The following is a 23060-nucleotide window of genomic DNA, read 5'->3' as shown; positions in this document are numbered from 1 at the left end:
GTTTCCAAGTTTTCTGAAATTCTTCAGCTTTCCAAATTCTCAACAATTTCTCACTTCAACCTCTGTTTTTAAAATAAAATAGCTAAAAAATAAATAAAATAAAATAAAATAAAATAGCTGTCTGTGTACTTTAAAGGTCCGATATGTCACATGTTGGCAACACTGCATCACACGTGAGTTGCCATATATGCAAGGACCTTTCTCAGGTGGTTGGTGCAGATCTGGCTCTCTACTCTCAAGGCTTCTCCTGGTGGCAGCTGGATCCCGTGGCTCTGGGTGCAGTAGTGACATGCTGCATGCACACACAGAGATGGGGGTGGTGGGACAGTGGTACAAATACTATTGCTAGCTGGTTCCTGAGTAATCTTTGCTTATTTTAGGAATTTTGTACTTCTGTTGTGAGGTAGATGTGTAATTAGGTGACGCTTTTCAGAAAGAAAAGTAATAGTACCCCCCTGTAACGAACCAGCTCAGGCTGAGGTAGGAAATGATCCTGCTTCTACCTCCTGACCACTGTTGGAAGCACATTGGTTTCTTTAGATGGAGACCACGTACTGTACCCTTTCCTTTCTTCCTTTAGCCACTGTCTGTCTGACCTTTGTACAGGGGAAAATAAAGAAGTGTTGTGAGTTAAAAGACCACCCCTTTACTTTCCCATTCTGTTCTATACTGTGTGTGGAAATAAGAGCAGCAGTTTGTTAAAAATACTGATTGAAGGAAGAATAGTCCAGAAAAAGAGGAGATAACTTTAAGGGTTAAAGACTGTTTAATGAGAGTAATGAGGTGTTGATTTTTTTTCCCCTCAAGACTCCCGTGAATTCACTTCCCGTGGCACGCTGATCATCTGTCCTGCTTCCCTGATCCATCACTGGAAAAACGAGGTGATGAAACGTGTGAGCAGCAACACGCTAAGAGTCTGTCTCTATCATGGGCCCAATCGGGATCAACGTGCAAAAGTGTAAGTGCAGAAACACTGCGTTCGGTGTCAGCTCTTAGCATCTTGGCTTGAGGGGTCATATTGGCCTTCCTTGAACTTTCTGATAGTCAGGACTAATGATACTTGAGAAGACTAAAGGCACTTTCGCCACCCAGCATCCTTCACCTGTGCTAGGAGATGCATCTTTTTTGTTTGTTTGTTTACTTTTGTAAAAAAGATTTCATTTATTTACCCGTGAGAGACACACACAAAAAGAGGCAGAGACACAGGCAGGCTCTCTGTAGGAAGCCCGATGTGGGACTGGATCCCAGGACCCCGGGATCACACCCTGAGCCAAAGACAGATGCTCAACCGTTGAGCCACCCAGGCGTCCCTAGGAGATGCTTCTCTGAAGAGAATGATGTTCTTTTGCTGTATCCTCGTTACCATCGTCAACAAGAGCTGTCATGGGAGGTAGCCTGAGATGCCAGAGCTGTTGGTCAGGAAGCAGCAGCATTCTCTTGGCGCAAGAGGGTCTGCCACAGTTATTTCATTCTTGCTGAATTTCTGATTCCAAACTCACATTCTTTGTCCGTTCATGTAAATGTAACCAGCCTGGTCTTATGGAGCATCTTAGTAGAATATTAATGATTAGTTGGTATGGACTGGCTATGTTTTTCACATAGGAACCATCTATGAAGTTTTAGAATCAAGGGTTTAGATTAGACCTAACTGAATTCCTGAAGGGGGTGGATCAGGAAGCAGGAAGGAAAATGTTTCCCCAGGTGGTAATTTTAGTCCTAGCTTTGCCTTTTGGTTTTAAAGAATTTTTTTTGTTTTTTAAGATTTTCTTTTTAAGGAAATCTCTATATCCAATGTAGGGCCCAAGATCAAGAGTCAGATGCTCCATCTACCGAGCCAGCTGGGCGTCCCTGAAGGAATCGTTTTTTGTTCCTAATTGTGATATGATGGTCTAGGTTGAATACTTGCTGACCTAGTCAAGGAACCGAGTTGTTTCTGCTTCTAAACAATCTCCCCAATCTCGCATATTAGATATTTTATCTCCTAAAGAACAGAGTGGTAGTCTTTCAGGGGTGAGTTGCAAAATTGGGGGCCATCAGTCTTCCAATACACCCATTCTCATGAATGAGGGTCACGTTAGCAGATGAAAGGTGTTAGGGCAGCCGTGACAGACCTGCATGCCTTCTCCAGAAGAGTACCATCAGTGGTTAGCCTTTGTTCTAGGGAGGTTTTTGTGTTTTTTTTTAAGATTTTATATATTTGAGGGAGGGAAGGGGGGAGAGAGAGAGAAAGAGAGAGAGAGGGAGAGATGAGTGATGGGGGAGGAGCAGAGGGAGAGAGAAAGGCAGACCTCTTGCTGAGCAGGTAGCCCAACAAAGAGCTTGATCCCAGGATCCTGGGATCAGGGCCTGAGCTGAAGGCAGATAATTAAACTGACCGAGCCACCCCAGTGCCCCTGTTATAGTTATTAGAAATTAATTGCACCTTACTTGATTTGCACTTCAGTCATACCTAATTTGGTATTCAAATGTACTACTAGTTGGCTGATTGGAATCATTCTTAATCCTTCTTCTTCGTATGATGCTAAGTCGGCGTGTAGACAGTGTTCCCTCTGAATTAGGCGTATCATTTTATCAAAAGTATTTATGGGCATTCTCTCAGGTGCACGATATTAAGTTTCATTGGAAAAAAGATTTTTTTGTTAAGAATCTTTACATGTAAAGAGTAGAGGCAAGGTAAACTCAAAGCTTACATGTGTATATTTATACTCAAATATCAAGGCCAGATTAATGTGTTTTCAGAAATCTGTTATAGAATGATAAGGTGAAAGATCAGATCTAGATGAACAACGCTTTGAGGGTTTCTTACTTCCCTGGGACTTCAGCATCAATCTAGCTCAAATCATTCCTACTACATGTTAATTCCCAGCCCTGCCCTACTTCTCTTGTTGCCAGATCAAATCCAGCTTAATATGACTCCAGCCAGAGATTTTCTTTTCTGACTCATGTGATGGGAACAGGGAGGCCGTTTAGCTCTAGTAAACAGGCTATAAAAATGATCAGAGAAAAGACATAAGGAAGCCAAGTAAGTAAAATTTACCATGTATGTGTGGATTAAGGGCACGAATTAATGAATTCTGCCCACTGTCCTAGTCACAGGCATTTTTATAAAGGGATCAACTCCCCCTCTCTTGTCAGTCACAATGTGGAGGGATAGTTTACTGTTTGCTTCCTGTTCTGTCTGCACAGCCTCTCTACATATGACATCGTGATCACTACCTATAACCTTCTGGCCAAGGAGATTCCCACACAGAAAGAAGAGGGAGCGATCCCTGGTGCAAACCCCAGTATGGGGAAGGTGAGTCTAGGAGCCACCAGGGAAATGGACCAGCACCTCATAATTTAACTGGAGGCCTCCCACAGCATCACATACAGCAAAGGTACATTCTTGTGAGGTCAGGAATGGCCTGGACATTGCACCTGTGGACACGGAAAGTACCTTCCTCTCTTCGTTCCTATTTATTCCAGACCTTTATCATCAATGATGAAGGCTGAGGTCTGGCACAGTATTTAGTTGTTGTGTAGAGTGAACAGTAACTGCATAGCAGTTGTAGTGGGGCCTGTCACATGAATATGGGAAGTGCCACTTCCTGCAGTTTTTATTTTAGAGCCTTCTGGGTATACTCTTAGGGTATTTTTTTTTTTTTTTTTAAGATTTTATGTATTTATTTGAGAGTGAGAGGGAGACCGAGAGAGCATGAGCTGGAGGAGGGACAGAGGCAGAAGAAGCAGGCTCCAATGCAGAACTCAATCCTGGGACCCCAGGATCACAACCTGAGGCAAAGGCTCAACCCATTGAGCCACCCAGGCGCCCCTCTTAGGATATTTTTTTATATTTAACGTGAAGAGCAGCATTTTAATACTGGCATTTTTGCATCAAGCTGTTACTCCTGCTTGTCTTCCACCTCCTAGGGAAAGAGGTTGCATGCAGTCAGGCTACCAAGGGGCCTGAGGCTAACTGATAACCAGGGAAGATTGATTGTTTGCTAGGGCGTCCAGGGTCGTCTCCATCAAATAGCATAGAGGCTTTCTGGCATCATTATCATGAGGCTTTTTCTCCTGAAAATGTGGTGCTGTTCCAAGAGCTAATCTTTTGCATGTTATTTTTCATCAGATCTCCATATTGGGGGAAATCTCTAGAATGCTTTTCCAGTCAGACCAACTCTGATTTCCTGTCGATGATGAACTTTTCAGATTCCTCACTGGTTCCTCATTGCTTTCGGGATAAAACCGTAGTTCCTTTCCAGGATGAATCAGGCTTTTTATGACCTTGTCCTACTTGACGGGGCTCTTATCTCCTATAGTTTGGCCTTCCCTGTGGCTTCTCCTTCTTAGTCCCAAGGGATGTATGTCTGCCCTGCTCTGTCACACTGCTGTGCCTTTGCTCTCTCTCAGTGGAATGCTTTGCCTCTGTTCCCTTTCCAGGTTAGTTTGGGTTTTTTGTTTGTTTGTTTTACCTGCTTTAAGAATCCTTTAATCCTTTGGTTAAATGCCTCTCCTATACCTTGTACTTACTTAAGTCCTAGCACTCCACATATTCAGCACATCCTGAATATCTCCTATGTGCCAGATGCTATTTCAGGTATTAGAGAGACAGCAGTGAGCCACCCTGGCTAGGTTCCTCCAGCATGTGTTGAATTATCCAGTGATACTTAATATATCAACATTGTGCCATAATTAATCTTTCTGCTTATTTTTCTTCCCTGCTCCCTTTTGAGCTCCTTGAGGCTGGGAACTGTGCTTCATGTCTGACTTCATATCTTACATATAAAAGTAGACTTAGGGGCACCTGGGTGGCTCCGTGGTTTACCGTCTGCCTTCAGCTCAGGTTGTGATCCTGGAGTCCCTCTTCTTATGTCTCTGCCTCTCCCTCTGTGTCTCTCATGAATAAATAAATAAAATATTAAAAAAAAATAAAAGTAGACTTGCAGTAAATTTGTAGTGAATTTTCGTAAATTTAGTAAATATTTTTATTGAAACGAGTAAATTTCTAGACGAGACATAGTGTCATCCTGACACATGTCATCCTAAAACACATTGCTCACTTTTGTGTTTTAACTTCAAGACTCAAGGTAAAACATTTTACTCTTAAGCATCTTAAACTCAGAGATTGGGACTTTCAAGTCAACTTGTTTATTTCTACCCACTGAGAATCTCCACTTTTTGATTCTTCAGCTTAATTCTGATTTCAGTGTGCCCGACCTAAGCCCTAAAACTTGATGGTTAGAGTGGATCTCAGTACTTGTTCATTGTTTCTCCTTATCTTCTTGAAGGCATGGCATTTTCCCATACAGTTGATGATTTTACTTGGGTTTCTTCCAGGATATTGCCAAAACACCTTTGCTTCGAATAGTCTGGGCTCGAATCATATTAGATGAAGCCCACTGTGTCAGGAATCCGCGAGTACAGACTTCCATGGCTGTGTGCAAGCTACAAGCCCATGCCCGTTGGGCTGTCACTGGAACTCCCATTCAGAACACCTTGTTGGATATGTATTCACTGCTGAAGTGAGTAAAAACCTTCTGGATCATGGAAATATGAACCGTGTCAGTAACCCTTCATCATTATTTCCTATCTCAAGAGAAAGCTCCAGAGTGTGCCAGATTATTTCATGTAGCGGATGGCAAGCTTCTGAACTTCTAAAGAGCAAAAGAATTCATGTTTATGAGAAAGTAATCAGTTGATTGGCAGATACAGGACTATGATCACATCGAGCCCCACTATATGGAAAGATTTAGAATGGATTAAAATGAAAGGAAACAAAAGTTCTCTTTCTTCAGTCCAGTGAATGTTTGGGGTTTTTTCCTGCTTTAAAGTATATGGCCCAAGGTTAGGCCTACTATTTATTGGAAGCAAACAGAAAAGAATGCTGATTTTAAAGCCCTTGCTTTTATTCAAGTCAGCCCATCAGAGGATAATGGAATTTCTTTGCCGGGCTTTGAAGCTTTAGGATTAAATCACAGCTATTGGTTCATATGTCCTGTTGTGATGATACGGACATCGTTAATGGGAAAATTCACATTTTACAATGTGGTTTTGTTATTGAGTTAGATTCTTTTGATGTGTCTCTCAGGGCTTTGCTATGAAATTCACTGTTAAGAACTGATTGAATGACAGATGTAACAGAAAATATGATTTGCTTCTCACCTTGTGTGTTTCTTTGGACCCTTATTTATTTTCTCCTTGCACTGTTATTTCTCCAATTCTTCTGTCCTGCTCTCTGTCCTCTTCCTCGACAACAAAAAAAGATTTCTTCGCTGTTCTCCATTTGATGATTTCCACCTATGGAAGAGCCAGGTTGACAATGGTTCAAAGAAAGGAGGAGAGCGGTTAAGTATTTTAACCAAGGGCCTTTTGCTGAGGAGAACAAAAGACCAGCTGGACTCCACAGGCAAGCCCTTGGTAATCATCTCATTTATACGTGTCCCTGAGGGAGGCTGAGGAAGGAGGGTGGTATGCCCTCTCCTTGGCTCAAACAGCCATGTGCTTTGCTTGGGAGCCTCCGAGGGTCCCATCTGCCTGTGAGGGGGCCCCAGGTCGTCATGTGTCACCGCAGTCCTGTTTTTAGGGCAGGTGGAAGAGCTGTCTGGGGCTTGACTAGGTTTCCAGGGTCACCTGTGGGGAACTTACTCTGTAATGCCCAGGGCATTTGTCTGACTTTGCCAAGCTGAGTTCTTCTTTTCCTCCAGGTGATGCTACCTCAGCGTCAGTTTCACGTGCACCGCTTAAAGCTTTCTGAAGATGAGGAGAATGTTTACAGTGTCCTTTTGGCAAAATCAAGGTGTGTGCGATGAGGAAGCACCTCGCATTTATTGTTGTGTTGTTGCTGTTCTTGCTTGGAAGTGAATTAAGGGTCAAGTTTCTTCAGACAGTGTTTATAGAACTATTGATGAGTTGGGTATCTATGTTCCTTTCTCTGTCTGTTTTGGCTTTTAAATCTCCCTCTTTGTCTCTCTCTCCTCACCCGCACTCTGGCTCACCTCTATCTTGTATACACACTGAACCTGTTCTTCATTGGCTTCCTTGCATAGAAGCCAGATAGTATGGTCACAGTGCATCAGGTCTGTCTGGTCCTATGGGGCCATATTGGGAAAGAACATTTCTTTGACCTTTGACCTGTTACTCAGCATCTCCTTGGAGCCTAAAAAAACAAAACTCTGATCCTTGTCACCTGTTCTTTGTATTTTCTCTAAAACTCTTATCCTTCCCTAAGTTCCGGATTTACTCTCCCGCTTGGTACCTCTCACTTCCAATGTGAATATGTTTCTTTTCTCTTTGTAAACCTAATGTAGTATATTTATTACTAAATATAAACCAATTCTAATTAATATTGATATTACATTAATATTATAAATTAATAAGTTATCACACATAATATTTATAATATTAATGTTTTATTAGCACATTTAAAAAATGATTTGGGAGGTACCTGGATGGTTCAGTTGGGTGAGCGTCTGCCTTCAGCTCGGGTCATAATCCCAGGGTCCTAGGATGGAGCCCCATATCCAGTTCCCTACTCAGTGGGGAGCCTGCTTCTCTCTCTTCTTCTGCCTGCTGCTCCCCCTGCTTATGCTCTCTGTCAAATAAATAAATAAAATCTTTAAATAAATAATGATTTGGCTTTTAAAATAATTTTAATTACCTTTGGTCAGTGGTTGCCATGAGCCTGACTTTATTTAACAAGTCTTATTCGAGTTCCTCCTGCAAGCTCAGTTAAGCAGTGACCATTGGTAAACCTCTTTTGTCTTAACAAACATCACATGTGCATTTTCTCTTTTGATCTGAGGTAGGTCAGCTCTGCAGTCCTATCTAAAAGCAGGGCGTGAAGGTGGAGGCAACCAGTCTGGAAGAAGCCCTGGTAATCCATTCAGTAAAGGTAAGCAGTGGGACACTCCTAAGTATATACAAGTTATGAAACTGGATTTAGATCAGGTAAAATTACAGATATGGCCATTATGAGTTCTTGGTATCAGAGATTTGGCCTTAGCTAGGAACCTCAAACCAAAGTAACATAAGCCCATCTGCCTTCACCCAGACCCGGTGATAGAAACTTCTTTTAGATTACTTTTGAACTCTGCATTATTAAAATGCAGCTTGGTCTGTAAAGAAAGCCAAAAGAATACCACACGAGGTATTTCGTGTGGCTCACTTGGTAGAGAGGTCAGTTACAATGATGTTATTGAATCTCAGATCCAGGAAGTTCAGAACAGCCTCTTTCGGTTTGCGATCTGTCCCCATGTTTCTGTTCTAAACCCTGTACTGTTTGCCGTGGTTTGTGTCCCTTCGTGGAAGTGGCCCAGGAGTTTGGGTCCAGTAGGCCTGGACCCTGCGTGGCAGCAGACTCCCAGAGACCCGGCACCCCCCACTTACTGTTGACCCGCTTGCTGAGACTCCGCCAATGTTGCTGCCACCTGTCTCTGCTGAAGTCGGTAAGAAGAGCCCTCAGGGTGCACCCCCAGAGTGGCTGCCAGAGAAATCGTTTCAGTCTTCCATAACGGGTCCAGCCTGCCGGATCAAGGGCAATGGCATCTTGGGGTCTTTCTATTTATTGGTAGGACAGAGAAGAGGAAGCTTGTTTATTTTCCTGTATATTAGTTTTTATTGATCTTGAGATAATTCCCATAGTGTTGAGAACAGCTTTTCTTGTTGTTGGGTTTTTTTGTACATAAACTTTATCTGAGAGTGGAAAATGTCATTTTGTTAAACCATTCATGAGTACTCTGGTATTTTAGGGCATCAGGAAGCCAATTTAGGTACTAGTTTTTTCTGCCTTCAGGCAATATTGAGGCTTTTAAGGCTAGTCATGAAAACTCAAGTATTTATACAATTGGAAAAGTTGCCTTTACATTGGAGAAAGGCACGTCCATCTAATTAAGATGAATCTGTTACTCTTTTTGAAGAGCTGTGGTAATGTGTTTTGATTATCAGTAGCTTAATTAACTGTACTGTTTAGCTGGGGTGAACAGGATGATCATGTAATCTGGCAAATCTCTTCGTTCCATCCTTTGCTTTATCTTTAATCTGTTATAAAAACCTGCAAGGTTGGGCAGCCTGGGTGGCTCAGCGGTTTAGTGCCGCCTTCAGCCCAGGGTGTGATCCTGGAGACCCAGGATCGAGTCCCATGTCAGGCTCTCTGCATGGAGCCTGCTTCTCCCTCTGCCTGTGTCTCTGCCTGTGTCTCTGCCTCTCTCTCTCTCTCCCTGTCTCTCATGAATAAATAAATAAAATATTTTTTAAAAACTTGCAAGATTACATTTGAATCAGATTGTCTCTGAGGAGATACTGATGAATTATAAGACATTTTGCCTTGTGAAATGTTAAACAATCAGTACTTCATTGGCAAATAACATGGCTTGCTGCCTCAACTGCCCACCTGTTCTTCTGTCCCCTTCCTGTATTCTTTTCAGGCCCTGGACCCAGCAGAACTGAAAAGTGAGGGCCTAGCCCTTTCTCTGGAAGAGCAGCTCAGTGCCATGACATTGTCCGAAGTCTGTGATATGGAGCCGTCTCCCATCATTTCCCTTAATGGTGAACGTTTCAAGGCAGAGCTTTTTGACAACACAAGAGCAAGCAGCAAGGTACTTTTGTCACCTCTGTTCTGATAGAAAAACTTGGATTCGTTTTCATGTGTGGGAGTGGCACATTGGTTCAAGCACACACAGCCGTTGCATGACAGGACTAGAACTATTAGATTTGAGCTGGTCCAATACCCCTCCCAGTCCTAAATTCTAATTTTATTTCACAGATAAAACTAGTCTTATTACATAGTGGGCTTTCAGAGTGTGATTTGGGCAGCCCCAGCAGCAAGGCAGATTTTCTGTCATGGGTCACTGGGAAAGTTGCCGATCGGGTTTACACCAACGACAGGCCTCCGTGAGTGAGCAGTTTGTCTCAGGAAAGCTTTAAAGGAAAACCACAAAGGCTGACCCCAGAGACTGATACATCCGAGCACCAATTGCTTGGACTTGTTGAAAGTCATCCATCTGTGAGTATTATTTCCTAAATAGCCTTCTATCTTCATTAGTCATTTTGTTCTATTTTCATTAAAGCTTTTTAAGGCTGAAGCGTTGTGGTGCAGGAAGACTGAGGTGTGCTGTAATTTGAATCCTGCCTTTCTGTTGGCTGCTTGGAGTGTATACTATTAGTCCGCGTAGCCTGATACGAGGGCTAGTCTCTTTCTCAGCTGCTGTCTGAAACTGCCATTCCCAGGCCCAACCTCTCTTCAAAACCTTTTTTTTTTTTTTTCCAAAATGCAACTAGAAATGAGGTCACTGCCAAGAGCTCAGTGTTACTTAAGAATTATTTAAATTTTACAAATATTTACTGAGGTCTTCACCACTAGGAACTGAGAAAAACATAGGAAGAACACCTCACGTGGATAAGCTTGATGTCCTAGCACCTTCAGAGTTAGCTCTTGGGTAAAAGTTAGAGTCCTCATAATTTGTGTGCCTCACCTAATACTTGGGTAATGTTTATTCACAGGGCTTTTTAACGTCAGCCCATTAATAGTGACTCAAACCATTTAAGGTTGTTTCTCGCAGGGAAGGAAGTTTTGGCAGCACCCTCCTAAACTCATGTAGAAGTTCCTGGAGTTTGACCCCAGCTCATAGACTGTGAGGCCAATTCCTCTCCCGCTAAAGTTTTCTCAAAATACCTACTGCCAACTTTTTTGTGGCAGTCTGAGCGTTTATCAGAACCTCAAGTCGCCAAGACACCAGGTGTTACATTTCCTGCTTTTCTTTCTCCTTGCAAATTCAGAATGATCCAATGCTGTCCTCACTTTCTGTCCAGCACATCTGTTGAGACTGGGTGGCAACCTCATGGGTGGTGGAGGCCTCTAGAGGTGACCACTCTACGGTAGCAGAGGACATAAGTGCCGAGGGCACCTCAAAGTTCACCCAGGGCAGCTCCTTGTTTCAGTGATGAGGTGTCTGAGCTCTTAACCAGAAGTCTTGAAGGGATACAGCCATGTGATTGATGGCAGAGCGTAAGAGCTCCCGTCATCTCTCAATTCCTAGTCCATTTTTCTTCCTCCTCCACCATCTTGGGGGTTAACTCCATGGCCCTTAGAGGCTTTCAAAAGGTCATCTGCATTAGCAGTTGGGAGGAATGTATCCAGCTCATGTGTTCTTACCACTTGCTCCCATGTGGACTCAGATGTGCTCTGAGGGCGTTTGGTAAATACCCAGAGAGCTTTTTGGGAAGCCTTAGCAAGTGTTGCTCAGACTGGATAGGTCGTCTTCTTCAGCAGCCTTTAGAGCAGGCCTTAAACTGGATAAAGCTCTTTCACTTTGTCTTTCTGCAAAAGTTTGGATAGTACCTTCTCTGGTCTGGCTACCTGCTGGATGCTAGGGGTTTGAACCAGGGATGAACTAGTCATATGCTGGCTCTGTTTCCTTGGAGCACCTCAAGTCATGATAGCAAGAGATGATCAATACGCAATGTGTAGTGTGAAAAAGACCATGACAATAGAAACAGAAGGAGTGCTCAAGCCATAGGAGCAGGTGGGCAGTGGGCACCTAACCCATACTTTGGGGTTTGTGGGGACCTCCAAGAAGTGATGTTGATCTGACATGGAAGGGTGTTCTAGGCAGAGAGGACAGAGTGGACAAAGATGAGACAAAGTATGGCTTAGCAGAGGAAGGACTTTGGTATAATGAGAGCATTGTTTGGGGAGGGAGTAGTGAGATACAAGACTGGAGACATAAGCTGAGGCGGGAGCAGCACGGATCTGGTAGGTCATTGTCAGAAGCTTGGGCTGCATCCTTGGTGGGAAGGCAGTTCAGGAACTCCAGCCAGAGGAGGGAAGTGACAGCCTGGGCATTTTAGAAATAGCCCTTGGGCCACAGAGAGGAGGGTGGCCTAGAGTGAGGCAAGACCAGAGGCAGAGAACCCACTTCTGTAGTTCAAGTGAGGGATGACGGAGAAAAGCGAATTTGCTACGACTTACGTGTACCAAATAACATTTCCTAGATTTCATCTCTGTTGGTGGAATTGGAGGCAATCCGAGGAAATTCAGGGTCCCAAAAGAGGTAAATGTGTTATTTTGTTATCCAAATATTGCTTGTGATTAATCAGGAAGCCTTGATATTGCTGATAATTCTCAGCTTTTTATAAATCAAGGACCTTGAATCATCCTCAGCAGAAAGCACTGAGGTGATAGCACAAATTCTCTGTGATTTGTTCAAATATTTGTGGCACCGATTGAGAAGGAAGCCCCTAGAGGATCAGAGTAAGCTAAGCATCTGGACAAGTGTTTAAAAGTAGAGAAGCAGCTAAAGAAAAGCAAGGGAATAACAGGTGCAAAAGGCAGGGGGAGGTGTGTGATCAGACAGGGAGCCCCGCAGTGCTGGGAGTGTTCTTGAGCCCGTACGATATGTTGGATCCATTTGTCATCTGTTATCCTTACTTGTGTGTTATGGACCTGCATTTGTGTATGTGAATTATTTTGATTTAATAACTTAAACTCCTAATTAAAACATAGCATGGGGCATGGGGGTGTGGGTAGAGACCTCCCAGTAGCTTGCTGTGGGTGGCAAAGGGAGGGCAGCCCGTATCCCTTTCCTGCAGGACCACAGATCTCTAGAGGAGCACCAGGTCACCAAATAACAAGAGGCTGCAGTCCTTATTTTAGGCCGGCCACCACTTTATTCTGACCTCATTTAGCATGAGATGAATTACGCACTGGATCTGGAAACAGTTGAAGCATTCTGACCTTAAAATGTGACCTCAGTGTGTGCCTTTGCCCCACAGGGGACAGAAGGCCTTTCCTGGTCCACATTTGATAGTCGAATCTTAAAAGAGTGACAGGGCATTAAGACCCTGAAATGTGTTTCATCTCTTCAGGGGGGTTGATGTTTTGTTTTATCCTTACTTCCAGTGTCATTGTCTCCCAGTGGACCAGCATGCTGCAGATTGTAGCGTGGCACCTCAAGAAGTGTGGCCTGACTTATGCCACCATCAATGGCTCTGTCAGCCCCAAACAGAGAATGGACTTAGTGGAGGCATTTAACAGCTCCAGGAGTCCCCAGGTAGGAGCTGGTCCCCTCAGAGCTCTGTCATTGAGAGCACATGGTTCTCAGTTACACAGCGAGAATTCTAGAGTAGCAGCTCAGCATGAAAACATTTGTTGCCTTGGTCCCTCCACATGCTTTTAATTTATTAGACATCTATTGGGGTACATATCAAAGTGTGCACATGCTTTAAAGAAAATAAAATACGAGAGCTAAAAGCAGAGGAAGAGCAGAGCTGGTTGGCTCAAGCTATCTTTGTGGGGGAGGCAAGCTTTTGAAGGGTAGGTTGCATTTTGATAAGAGGAAGTGTGGGGGGAGAGGTGGAGGGATGGCAAGAAAGCAGAAAACACTGGTGGACAGTGGGCGGGAAGATCAGGGCACTGGGTGGGGGTGCAGAGACCAAGGGAATGGATAGAATCTGGTTAATGGAGAGCTCGTCCAGCCAGCCACCCTGAGTACTCTAAATTGTAGCAGTTGTGTATTTTGGCAGGCATAGAATTCACATTCTGAGGTTAACTCACAAAAAAATACGAAGTGAGAGTTTTCTTAAAGGTGAGGCATGGGACGCTGCATCTCAAGAGTATTTTAACAGCAGAGGGAAACTGGATAGGAACATGGTACTTACCTGTATTGGTCTTGGGCTCCAACTGTATTATGAGTCAAATCTTGATAAGTGAATGCTGTGTTTTCTTTTCGAAGGTTATGCTAATCTCTCTCTCGGCTGGAGGTGTTGGTCTGAACCTGACTGGAGGAAACCACCTTTTTCTTCTGGATATGCACTGGTAATGATTCTGGATTTCTGTTGCATAGTTCTAGCATAGTGGGGAGGGGGGGCGGTGCACGGGGTAGTGGGGCCCAAATCCTTGTGTTGAGGTTGCTCTTTTTATGTTAGGCAGATGCCTCTGCTGTGTATAAGTGTACAGGTGCCGTCTAAACAAGGTGTGGGGCTGTTGGAGGCCTGCATTCCTGAGCAAGCAAGGCTTCAAATGACTGCTTAAAATAGCACTCACTTATTGTTAATCTTACATCTGTTTCCATGGAAACTGGGAAGAAGGCTTTTTCTCAGGGCTAAGAACTCCATCGCTCAGTTTTTTCCCTCTTCAGAATACCGTATTTCACACCATTTGTGGATGTTCAAGGAGATCTCAACCCTGGAAAAGGAGAAGCTTTACTCCAAAAGGAAAGGGAGAAGGAATTTTCTAGTTATGGTAGGAATACACTTAACACAAGACCCTTGGCCGTGCACTGAGTATCAACATTGGGAGCATGACAGCAAATTTCCTGGAAATAAGATAACTGAGTTTGTGTGTTAGGACAAGAATGTCATAATTAGTCTCAGTTTGGGGTTTTCCAATTATGCCAAGCAGAGATTGCCACACATTTGTCTGATTCTCCAGGCAGCCCAGATTGACACACACAGGCCAACCTGTTACCATCTTCTGGGAGAATGTGTTTGGGTCTTAGGACTCCCTCACATACTTAAGGGAGGAAAGCAGAGTGGGAGTTAAATGCTGACTTATGGGGGCGCCTGGCTGGCTCAGCCAGTAGAGCATGCAACTCTTTTTTTTTTTTTTTCTTAAAGATATATTTATTCATGAGAGACACAGAGAGGCAGAGACACAGGCAGGAAAGAAGCAGGCTCTCTGCAGGGAGCCTGATGCGGGACTTGATCCCAGGACCCCGGGATCAGGACCTGAGCCAAAGGCATATGCTCAACCACTGAGCCACCCAGGCTCCCAGAGTGTGCAGCTCTTTATCTCAGGGTTGTGAGTTCGAGCCCCATGTTGGGTGTGGAGATTACTTAAAAATAAAATCTTAAAAAAATAAATCAGTGCTGTTTTCTGAAATGGTGAAATGCTGTCCAAGATCTTAAAGAGGTAGGATGAGAAACTAGTTTGGAGTTGATAGCATGTAGAAAAAAGGAAAGAAATTAAGTCTCCTTAGTTGAATCTGAGAATATTAAAGTTGAGAAGGGTATTTCCTGTCATCATTAGGCAGCCCTGGCGTTTCCAAGTAGCAGTCTGAAGTACAGAGGGATGAGGTGAGGTGACTTGCTCGAATTCATCTAACTAGTTCGGGAGTGAATTTGCACATTTGTTTCACCTGTGCTACCCAGAGTTGTTCAGCTGATGGTGGTGCTGAGTTTCCATTGGCAGACTGACCTGTGTCTCTCATTTGAGGGCGGGAAGGTGTCTGACTTTCAAGGTCAGCGTAGCCACAGACAGGGATTTATAGACTCTAAATATTTGAGGCCAGATGATACCTTTCTGACTTTGCAGGCCACAAAGGTCTCTGTCCCGGATTCTTCATTGTGGGTTTTTCATTTGTTTGCATTGTCAACTCTTGAAAACCTGTGACTGCCATTTGTAGCTCCAGAGCCATCCAGAAACAACTGCAGGCTGGCTCTGCCCAGGGGACTTGCCTACCCGGTCCAGGGCATCCGCACCTTTGAGCTTTGCCTCTCTTCTAACAGGAATCCATCACTGGAGGACCAAGCCTGTGACCGAATTTACCGGGTAGGGCAGCAGAAAGATGTTGTTGTGCACAAGTGAGTAAAAGCCTGCCGGGACCTAGGCCCCTTCCACAAGCTTTACTTTTGTGAAAGCCTTTTTTGGGTAGTGTTTTAATAGGATGTCAAGTATTTGGTGAGCACTTGACTAATGATGTTCCTGAGCACACAGGAGGACACGGTGTGTCCTCTGCACACACCGGACTCCTTGGGACTCTCAGGCCAGAGGGAGCACAAAGCAATTTGGGGGTGCCCTGGGGGTTGGTTCCTGCAAGAGAAGAACAAGCTTGTGTATTAGGGCTACAGAAAGTACCCTCATCCCCATCCTTTACTTACTAATTTTCTTTCTTTTTAACTTGTATTTTGGTGTAACTTCAGATATGTAGGAAAGGAATGTAAGTTCTTAAAAGAATAAAATCCCCAAAAACCTTGTTTGTAAAAATAATACCAAAATATTCTCGTGTGCCTGTACCACGTATATATGTACGTGTAAACTTTTTTCTGGACCATCTGAGAGTCAGTTGCAGCCATTGTGTTCCTTTACCCTTAAATAGTTCAGGGTACCTTTCCTTAAAATAAGGACATTCTCTTAAATAAGCGCAGGAAAATGCCTGAAATCAAAATGTTCACACTGATACAGTACTGTCATCTGAGCTCTGGACTTTATTCTATTTTGCCACTTGTCCCAGTGATGTCCCTTACAGCAAAGGAAAACCCTAGATCCTGCATAGTATTCCATTGTCATGACTCTTCTATCTCCTTTAATCTAGGACAATACCTTGGTCTTTCTTTGTGTTTTATGACATTGACATTTTTGAAAGGCACAAGCAGGTGATTTTGTAGGATGTCCCCCTCTTTGGGACCTTCTTCCCTTAAAAGCATCCATCAGCCTTGATGCTATAATCTGTTCCAGCAATGGACCTCTTTTTCTCCTTCCTTTTCAGGCCAGGTTTCCTGAAGAATTAGAAATTACTGACTGTCTTTTCTTGCTTACCTCTCCTTCGTTCCTTAACCTTTACAGATCCTCTACCTTTCAGCGCTGTTGTTCCACTACAGGCCATATGTGAATGCCATAGTTTGCCAAATACAGCAACCGTGCTAGTTTCCTGGTGGTTAGCTCTCCCCTCACCCTGTATGCAGCTCCCTTAATAATCCTGTCTACTCCGGGAAGTCCAAAGTCTGAACCTTCATTCCATCACATCAGACCTAGATACCCAATCCCTGCTAGCTATCTTGAGTGTGCACATACTTGCCCATTATTCATTCACTCATGCTTTCATCTCATCCAGCTCCTAAAACTAACATGTATTGAGTATTCACTATGTAGCAAATACTATGGCATGTTCCAGGAACTCAGAATATCACAGACTGAAATGAGATACCACCTCCTATTTCTTGATGCTTCTGAACATGTGAATAGTATCCCTGTAACTAATCCTCTAGGTTAGGTACAGATTAGGTTCCTCTCTTTTCCTCACTTTTCATATACCAAGTCCATTACTTTTATTTTCTAAGTGTCTCTTAAAACCATCTCCTCCTTCCCATCCACACTACCACTTCCCTTTTTCAATCTAAATTTCTTAGCACGAGGGCGGCCCCGGTGGCGCAGTGGCTTAGCGCCACCTGCACCCTGAGGTGTGACCCTGGAGACCTGGGATCGAGTCCCACATCAGGCTCCCTGCATGGAGCCCGCTTCTCCCTCTGCCTGTGTCTCTGCCTCTCTTTCTCTATGTGTCTCTCATGAATAAATAAATAAAATCTTAAAAAACAATAATAATAAGTTTTGTAGCACGATATGCAAAGCCACTCATGATCTGGCTCCCACCATCCTCTTGAGCTTTTGCCATTGCTCTGCCACATGGTGCAGTCCTTTGGACTTTTTTCCTGGCCAGACTGGACAACCTGCTCTTCCTCCAACATAACCATGTTCTAAACTCAGCCATGGTTTTACCACATCCCCGTTCCCTGGGACACCCTCCATTTTATCTGGCAAATTCTTGCTCATCCCACAAGTCACACATTACAAGTTAAGTCTTCAATGGAGCCCTGCCAGCACACTGTAGATGTTTCCTTTTACTCTCTGCACACACCGGACATATTTCTACAGCACTTTCCAGCTCATGTTATTGTTTACTTGCATGCCTCTCTTCCCATGTTCTCTTCGAGAACATCTCTCCATCCCTACACCTAGCATAGCACATGGCATATCATAAATGCTCAGTCAATACTTGTTGCATGAGTGAATGACAACAGTGGCTTTTCTTCAGGTTGCAAAACCTGTTTTCAATGTGAATTAGCTAAGAAATAAGACACTGTATTTAGAACAGCACACATACACCTGGCAGAAATTTGATAAGCTTTAAGGCCTTCTGACTTGATCAAGGTTGAGATTTTTGGGTGAACACTGGATGGATCTCTGCCTGTTTTTTGGAGAGTGATATTGTTTGCTTATTTTGGTTTTTTCAATTACCTTAGCTTCAGAAAGAAATGAAAGATAATTTTAGTTGTGTCATTTTAAATGGGCATGTATTTAGATCAAGGTTATTTGTGTCTCGTGAACATGGAGTTTTTAGCCAAACCTAAGAAAACTTAAGTCAGGGAAGAAATCTCATGTAAAATCTGAAGCATTAATAGAAATTTGAATATGTTATTAAACATGCTGTTTTGATTTTTTTTGATTATTTGCTTATTTGGTTTTTGTTTTGTTTTGTTTTTGTGTGTGTGTATGTTTTTTTGTTTGTTTGTTTTGGTTTTTTTTTAGATTTATTTGTGAGGGAACCGTGGAAGAGAAGATCTTACACCTCCAAGAGAAAAAGAAAACTTTGGCCAAACAGGTCCTATCAGGATCTGGCACATCTGTCAAGAAGCTCACTTTGGCTGACCTCAAAGTCCTTTTTGGCATCTAACTCCCTGTTTCTAGGGCTCAGGGTAATGGCTTTGAGGGTTAGTGGTAGGGTCTGGGATAGTGACCTGCATATGGCCATCTGAGCCCTCCTCAGCTTCTCATTTCACTGGCAGGCTCTCTAGGCCCTCCCAGGGAAGGGGGCATCATCTTACCCCGGAATTGGGCGCCAGTTATCCCATTAATCACTTGGTTTGTAAGTCAGTGTAATCAACTTATTTCAGGGCCACTGAGAAGCCAAGAAATTACTTCAGAAAAAGGGACGTGCTTAGAGTTAAATAATTTTGGAAAACAACACCAGGGGAGCATAAAGAAAGCTTCAGTAAAAGTTCCAAAGCCCTCTGTTGCCTTTTTCTTGTCAGCTCAGTGGGGACCAGTGTTACTGCTCTTTCCAACACCAGCTCCATGCAGTCTCTCCCTATTTGCTGCCAGGGAGGCTGCCCCTTTTGCCACGTCTTGGGGTAGGGCAGAGAGTGGGCCCCAAGGCCAGGCCTCTGCCACTGCCTCTGACCAGACCGTTGTGGCACCCCAGCGCCATAGCAAGGAAGTGCTTCACCCATAAATAGATGTCTGGTAGGGTTTCGTTGTACCCTCCAGTATCTGCTATCATTTCACTTTGTGTTGTTCCGGCGTTTCCTATTGCTAGAGTATCATGTGCTGCTTGTAAAATAAAATTTACTACCTGACATTTTTAAGATTTTATTTATTTATTCATGAGAAACACACAGAGAGGCAGAGACATAGGCAGAGGGAGAAGCAGGCTCCCTGTGGGGAACCCGATGCAGGACTCGATCCCAGGGCCCTGGGATCACGCCCTGAACTGAAGGCAGACGCCCAACCACTGAGCCACCCAGAGGTCCCAAGACAGTGGATTCTTGAGATGGAATCTACTCCTGGTGCAGACACTTTGAAGATTGTTGAAATGATGACAGAGGATTTAGAATATCACATAAACCTTGTTGATAAAGCAGCTGCAGAGTTTGAGAAGATTGACTGTAATTTTGAAAGAAGTTCTGTTGTGGATAAAGTTATCCAACTGCATTCTGTGCTACAGAGAAATCCCTCATGAAAGGAAGGGTCAATCGATGTGGCAACCTTCACTGTCATTTTTAAGAATTGCTGTGACCACCACCCTCATCAGTCAGCAGCCATCAACATTGAGGCAAGAGCCTTCCCTGACCCCTGAAAGTTCAGATGATGGTTAGCATTTTTAGCAATAAAAGGGTTTTTTTCAAAAATTCTATTTATTTATTTAGAGAGAGTTCAGGCGAGCCGGAGGAGGGGCAGAGAGAGAGGGAGAGAATCTCAAGCAGACTGCACTGAGCAGGGACCCCAATGCAGAGCTCCATCCCACAACCTGAGATCATGACCCAAGCTAAAACCAAGAGTCAGATGGCCACCCAACTGACCCACCCAGGTGCCCCAGCAAATGGAAGATTTTTAAATTAAGATATATATGTTATTTGTTAGACATACTAGTGTTGTACAGTTAATAGACTGTAGTATAGTGTAAGTATAATTTTTATATGCACTGGGAAACCAAGAAATTCATTTGACTCCCTTTCCTTTGATATTCACTGTAATGTGGTCTGGAAACAAACCTGCAATATCCTAGGTATGCCCTGTGTTTGCATCTTTACAAATTGACAGTATTTGTAGCACATACAAATTCAGGTCAAATTCTCTCGAGGCATCATGGTCCACATCAAGATTCCAGACAATCACAGAAGTCACAGTGAGTATTGGGGGGCCCATGATCATCCTACTAGTACAGAAGAATCTGGCTTCACCTTTGAACCCTGCTGAAAGCTACTTCATTGGGCAACCGAGACCATCAGAATAAAGCCAGGGTTCACACGTAGCTGTTCTAAGTCACACACCCAGCTGATAGAGAACAGGGTCATATTCTACAAAGATGCATTCCTAGAGAATGAGAGAGGGTCATTCTTTGATTTAGTATTGTATCATTTAGCGTTTGTATAATCCAACAAATACGTGCTTGACCGTGTATCAGAGAGAATGCTGTATGTTCACTAACCCATTTCCTCTCTTGGGTCCCCAGAGAGACTACATTTCCCAGTGTTACTGCGGTTACATGGATCCATATAACTGAGTTCTAGTCAATGGAATGAGGAGAGAGGTGATATAAGTCATTCCTTACCTCCTCTCAAACTGTGAGTGATTCATCACTCTGTCTCTTCCTTCATTGGCCCACTGGGTGCAAAGGAACTGATGGAAGCCTACGAGGCCCTAGAGAAGCCACTAGATTATGGATTCTTAGCCACTTTTGGGCCATAGACCCTTTCGGTGGACTAATAAGCCTCGGTTACTGAATGACAGGCACAAAGCCTGCATGTGTGCCTCCCTCCTCACCCCTGCTCACCCACATGGCGTTATCACATGATCAAGAAATAATATTTTTTTTTTAAGCACTGAGATTTTGGGGTTGTTCACATAGCAGTTGGTACTTTAATACAAACTCTTGAGACTTGCATACTTTGGGAAACTTCATAGTTCCTTTTTCCCATTAGCAAGCGTTTCTAAAACACATCTGCTAATTTCTGTGAGAAGGCATTGTAGTTCTCCTAGATGGAACTATTCATGCCATCCTTGAATCGGGGTTGGGAGATGAAACCTTCTTTAACCCAGTCACAGTATGGGCGGAGGCACTAGAGGCTGGGTAAACAAAGGTGCTCTCTCAAGACAAGGTCTAAAGACCTACAAAGGTGACAGCATGGCCCCATCAGAAGAGTTCTCATGTAGAATTCAGTCTTCAATTGAGTTCCAAGTTTTTCTTTGCTGGGGGCATAGACTTGAAAAAGATCATTAACTTCTCTGCCCTCTGGTTGCCCCGTTTATAAAGTGGGCACTGTTTGCAGAACTCAGCAACTACAGCAAGGTCCCTGATGTGATCAGGAAATGAAGGAAGTGAGATTGCAAGTTATAAGATCATCACACTAGGGCAAAGATACAGTCCCAAATAGCAGTGCCTCCCAGGCCAGCAAGGATGTACAATCCCTGGCCCTGTTCTCCGCTGATTGATAACTAGGCTAGCTATAGATTCCCTGGGCATCTCAGCTCTTTCATCTGTAAGATGTATGGATTAGCATATATCTCATTATGCTCCACTGGAATTTAGTAACTAGTAACAGTAAACACTACAATCTGACAAGGTGGATGTCAGTCATGTCAGGAGACAAATTACATGAACACCGTGCATTCCAAGCATTATTTAGGAGAGAAGCACTGTTAACTTTGAGGTTCAAGCATTTTTGTTTCAGTTTGGAGACGGATGCAGGGATTTATAACCTCTAATCTTCAGGTATTCAGAGCCCATTGACCTGTAATCTGCTCTAAGATTCCTTCTGGTCCCTTAAACAGTTTCTCTGGTGTTCTTGTTGGGATTTTAAACTGGCAGAGCCACCTGATTATGTCTTGGGTAAATGTTCCTGTACCAGTGAGATTCTATTGAAGTGTGGATACAGAAAAAGTTGGAACCCTTGTCTCAATGGGATGGAATGTACCAAACCATGGCATTCTTAAATCCTAGTCCTTGAGTGGAAATTTCTCATGAACTAATATAAGTAGCACTCTGGCGTCTCAGGCTTATATTCATCTTAGTCCATTTCTTAAGGCTGGGCATGACAGGGTGCATGCCTGCACCCGCTAGCAGCATGCAGTATCCCACACTAGTGATCTAATGGAAGTGCTGCCATTGCCAGCCAGCCTTCCGACCACCTACTGCCGGATGTTCTTATGGCTGACTGCCTTCCTTACCAGACTTGGGCAAGGACAAAATGATGTCATCAGTGCTTTTATAAGCTGTGAAGTCGCGTACAAGTGTTAGTGTTACTGCTGTGGGACTGGATCTGGGAATATGAGAGTAAGACGGCAGCATGGGTGCAGCTGAAAGACAGATGGTGAGCATCTGTCACTGAAGCGCAACACCACGGAGTACCCAATTTACAAGCAATTGCTCATATGACAGATTTGCCTTCATGGCATGCTTATAGTTTGACTTCTCTTTAGCAGTGTTGATCAAAAAAGGGCACTGTGAGTGCCCTGGCTGGACAGGATCCTGTACCCTTTAAAAATCCCTCCAAGGCAGAGAAAGAATTTGACAAAATACAGCATCCATTCCTGATCAAAACTCTTCAGAGTGTAGGGATAGAGGAAACATTCCTCAACATCTTAAAAGCCATCTACGAAAAGCCCACAGCAAATATCATTCTCAATGGGGAAGCACTGGGAGCCTTTCCCCTAAGATCAGGAACAAGACAGGGATGTCCACTCTCACCACTACTATTTAACATAGTACTGGAAGTCCTAGCCTCAGCAATCAGACAACAAAAAGACAGTAAAGGCATTCAAATTGGCAAAGAAGAAGTCAAACTCTCCCTCTTCGCCAATGACATGATACTCTACATAGAAAACCCAAAAGCCTCCACCCCAAGATTGCTAGAACTCATACAGAAATTTGGTAGCGTGGCAGGATACAAAATCAATGCCCAGAAATCAATGGCATTTCTGTACACTAACAATGAGACTGAAGAAAGAGAAATTAAGGAGTCAATCCCATTTACAATTGCACCCAAAAGCATAAGATACCTAGGAATAAACCTAACCAAAGAGGTAAAAG

The 23060-nt window shown here is 43.6% G+C and overlaps 1 protein-coding gene across 4 annotated transcripts in view; it reads left to right on the top strand.

Moving 5' to 3' along the window:
* TTF2 (transcription termination factor 2) overlaps positions 1 to 19109 on the top strand; it is a 39693-nt gene extending 20584 nt beyond the window's left edge. For 2 of the 4 annotated variants that reach the window (XM_025994638.2, XM_025994639.2), the window contains 13 exons: positions 808 to 958; positions 3187 to 3295; positions 5320 to 5504; positions 6246 to 6399; positions 6687 to 6778; positions 7788 to 7873; positions 8290 to 8426; positions 9405 to 9575; positions 11971 to 12029; positions 12878 to 13028; positions 13710 to 13792; positions 15484 to 15558; positions 18281 to 19109. In XM_025994638.2, coding sequence (XP_025850423.2) covers positions 808 to 958; positions 3187 to 3295; positions 5320 to 5504; positions 6246 to 6399; positions 6687 to 6778; positions 7788 to 7873; positions 8290 to 8426; positions 9405 to 9575; positions 11971 to 12029; positions 12878 to 13028; positions 13710 to 13792; positions 15484 to 15558; positions 18281 to 18425 — 1598 coding nt within the window. In that variant the 3' untranslated portion in view covers positions 18426 to 19109. The remainder of the gene's footprint in view (positions 1 to 807; positions 959 to 3186; positions 3296 to 5319; positions 5505 to 6245; positions 6400 to 6686; positions 6779 to 7787; positions 7874 to 8289; positions 8427 to 9404; positions 9576 to 11970; positions 12030 to 12877; positions 13029 to 13709; positions 13793 to 15483; positions 15559 to 18280) is intronic. The other 2 variants (XM_025994640.2, XM_072766790.1) reach the window with 1 other exon arrangement.
* Positions 19110 to 23060: the final 3951 nt, after the last annotated feature.

The sequence above is a fragment of the Vulpes vulpes genome, chromosome 8 (assembly GCF_048418805.1).
Source record: "Vulpes vulpes isolate BD-2025 chromosome 8, VulVul3, whole genome shotgun sequence".
NCBI lineage: Eukaryota > Metazoa > Chordata > Mammalia > Carnivora > Canidae > Vulpes > Vulpes vulpes.
The sequence above is the reverse complement of the archived record's forward strand: the minus strand, read 5'-3'. Positions and strand labels throughout refer to the sequence as shown.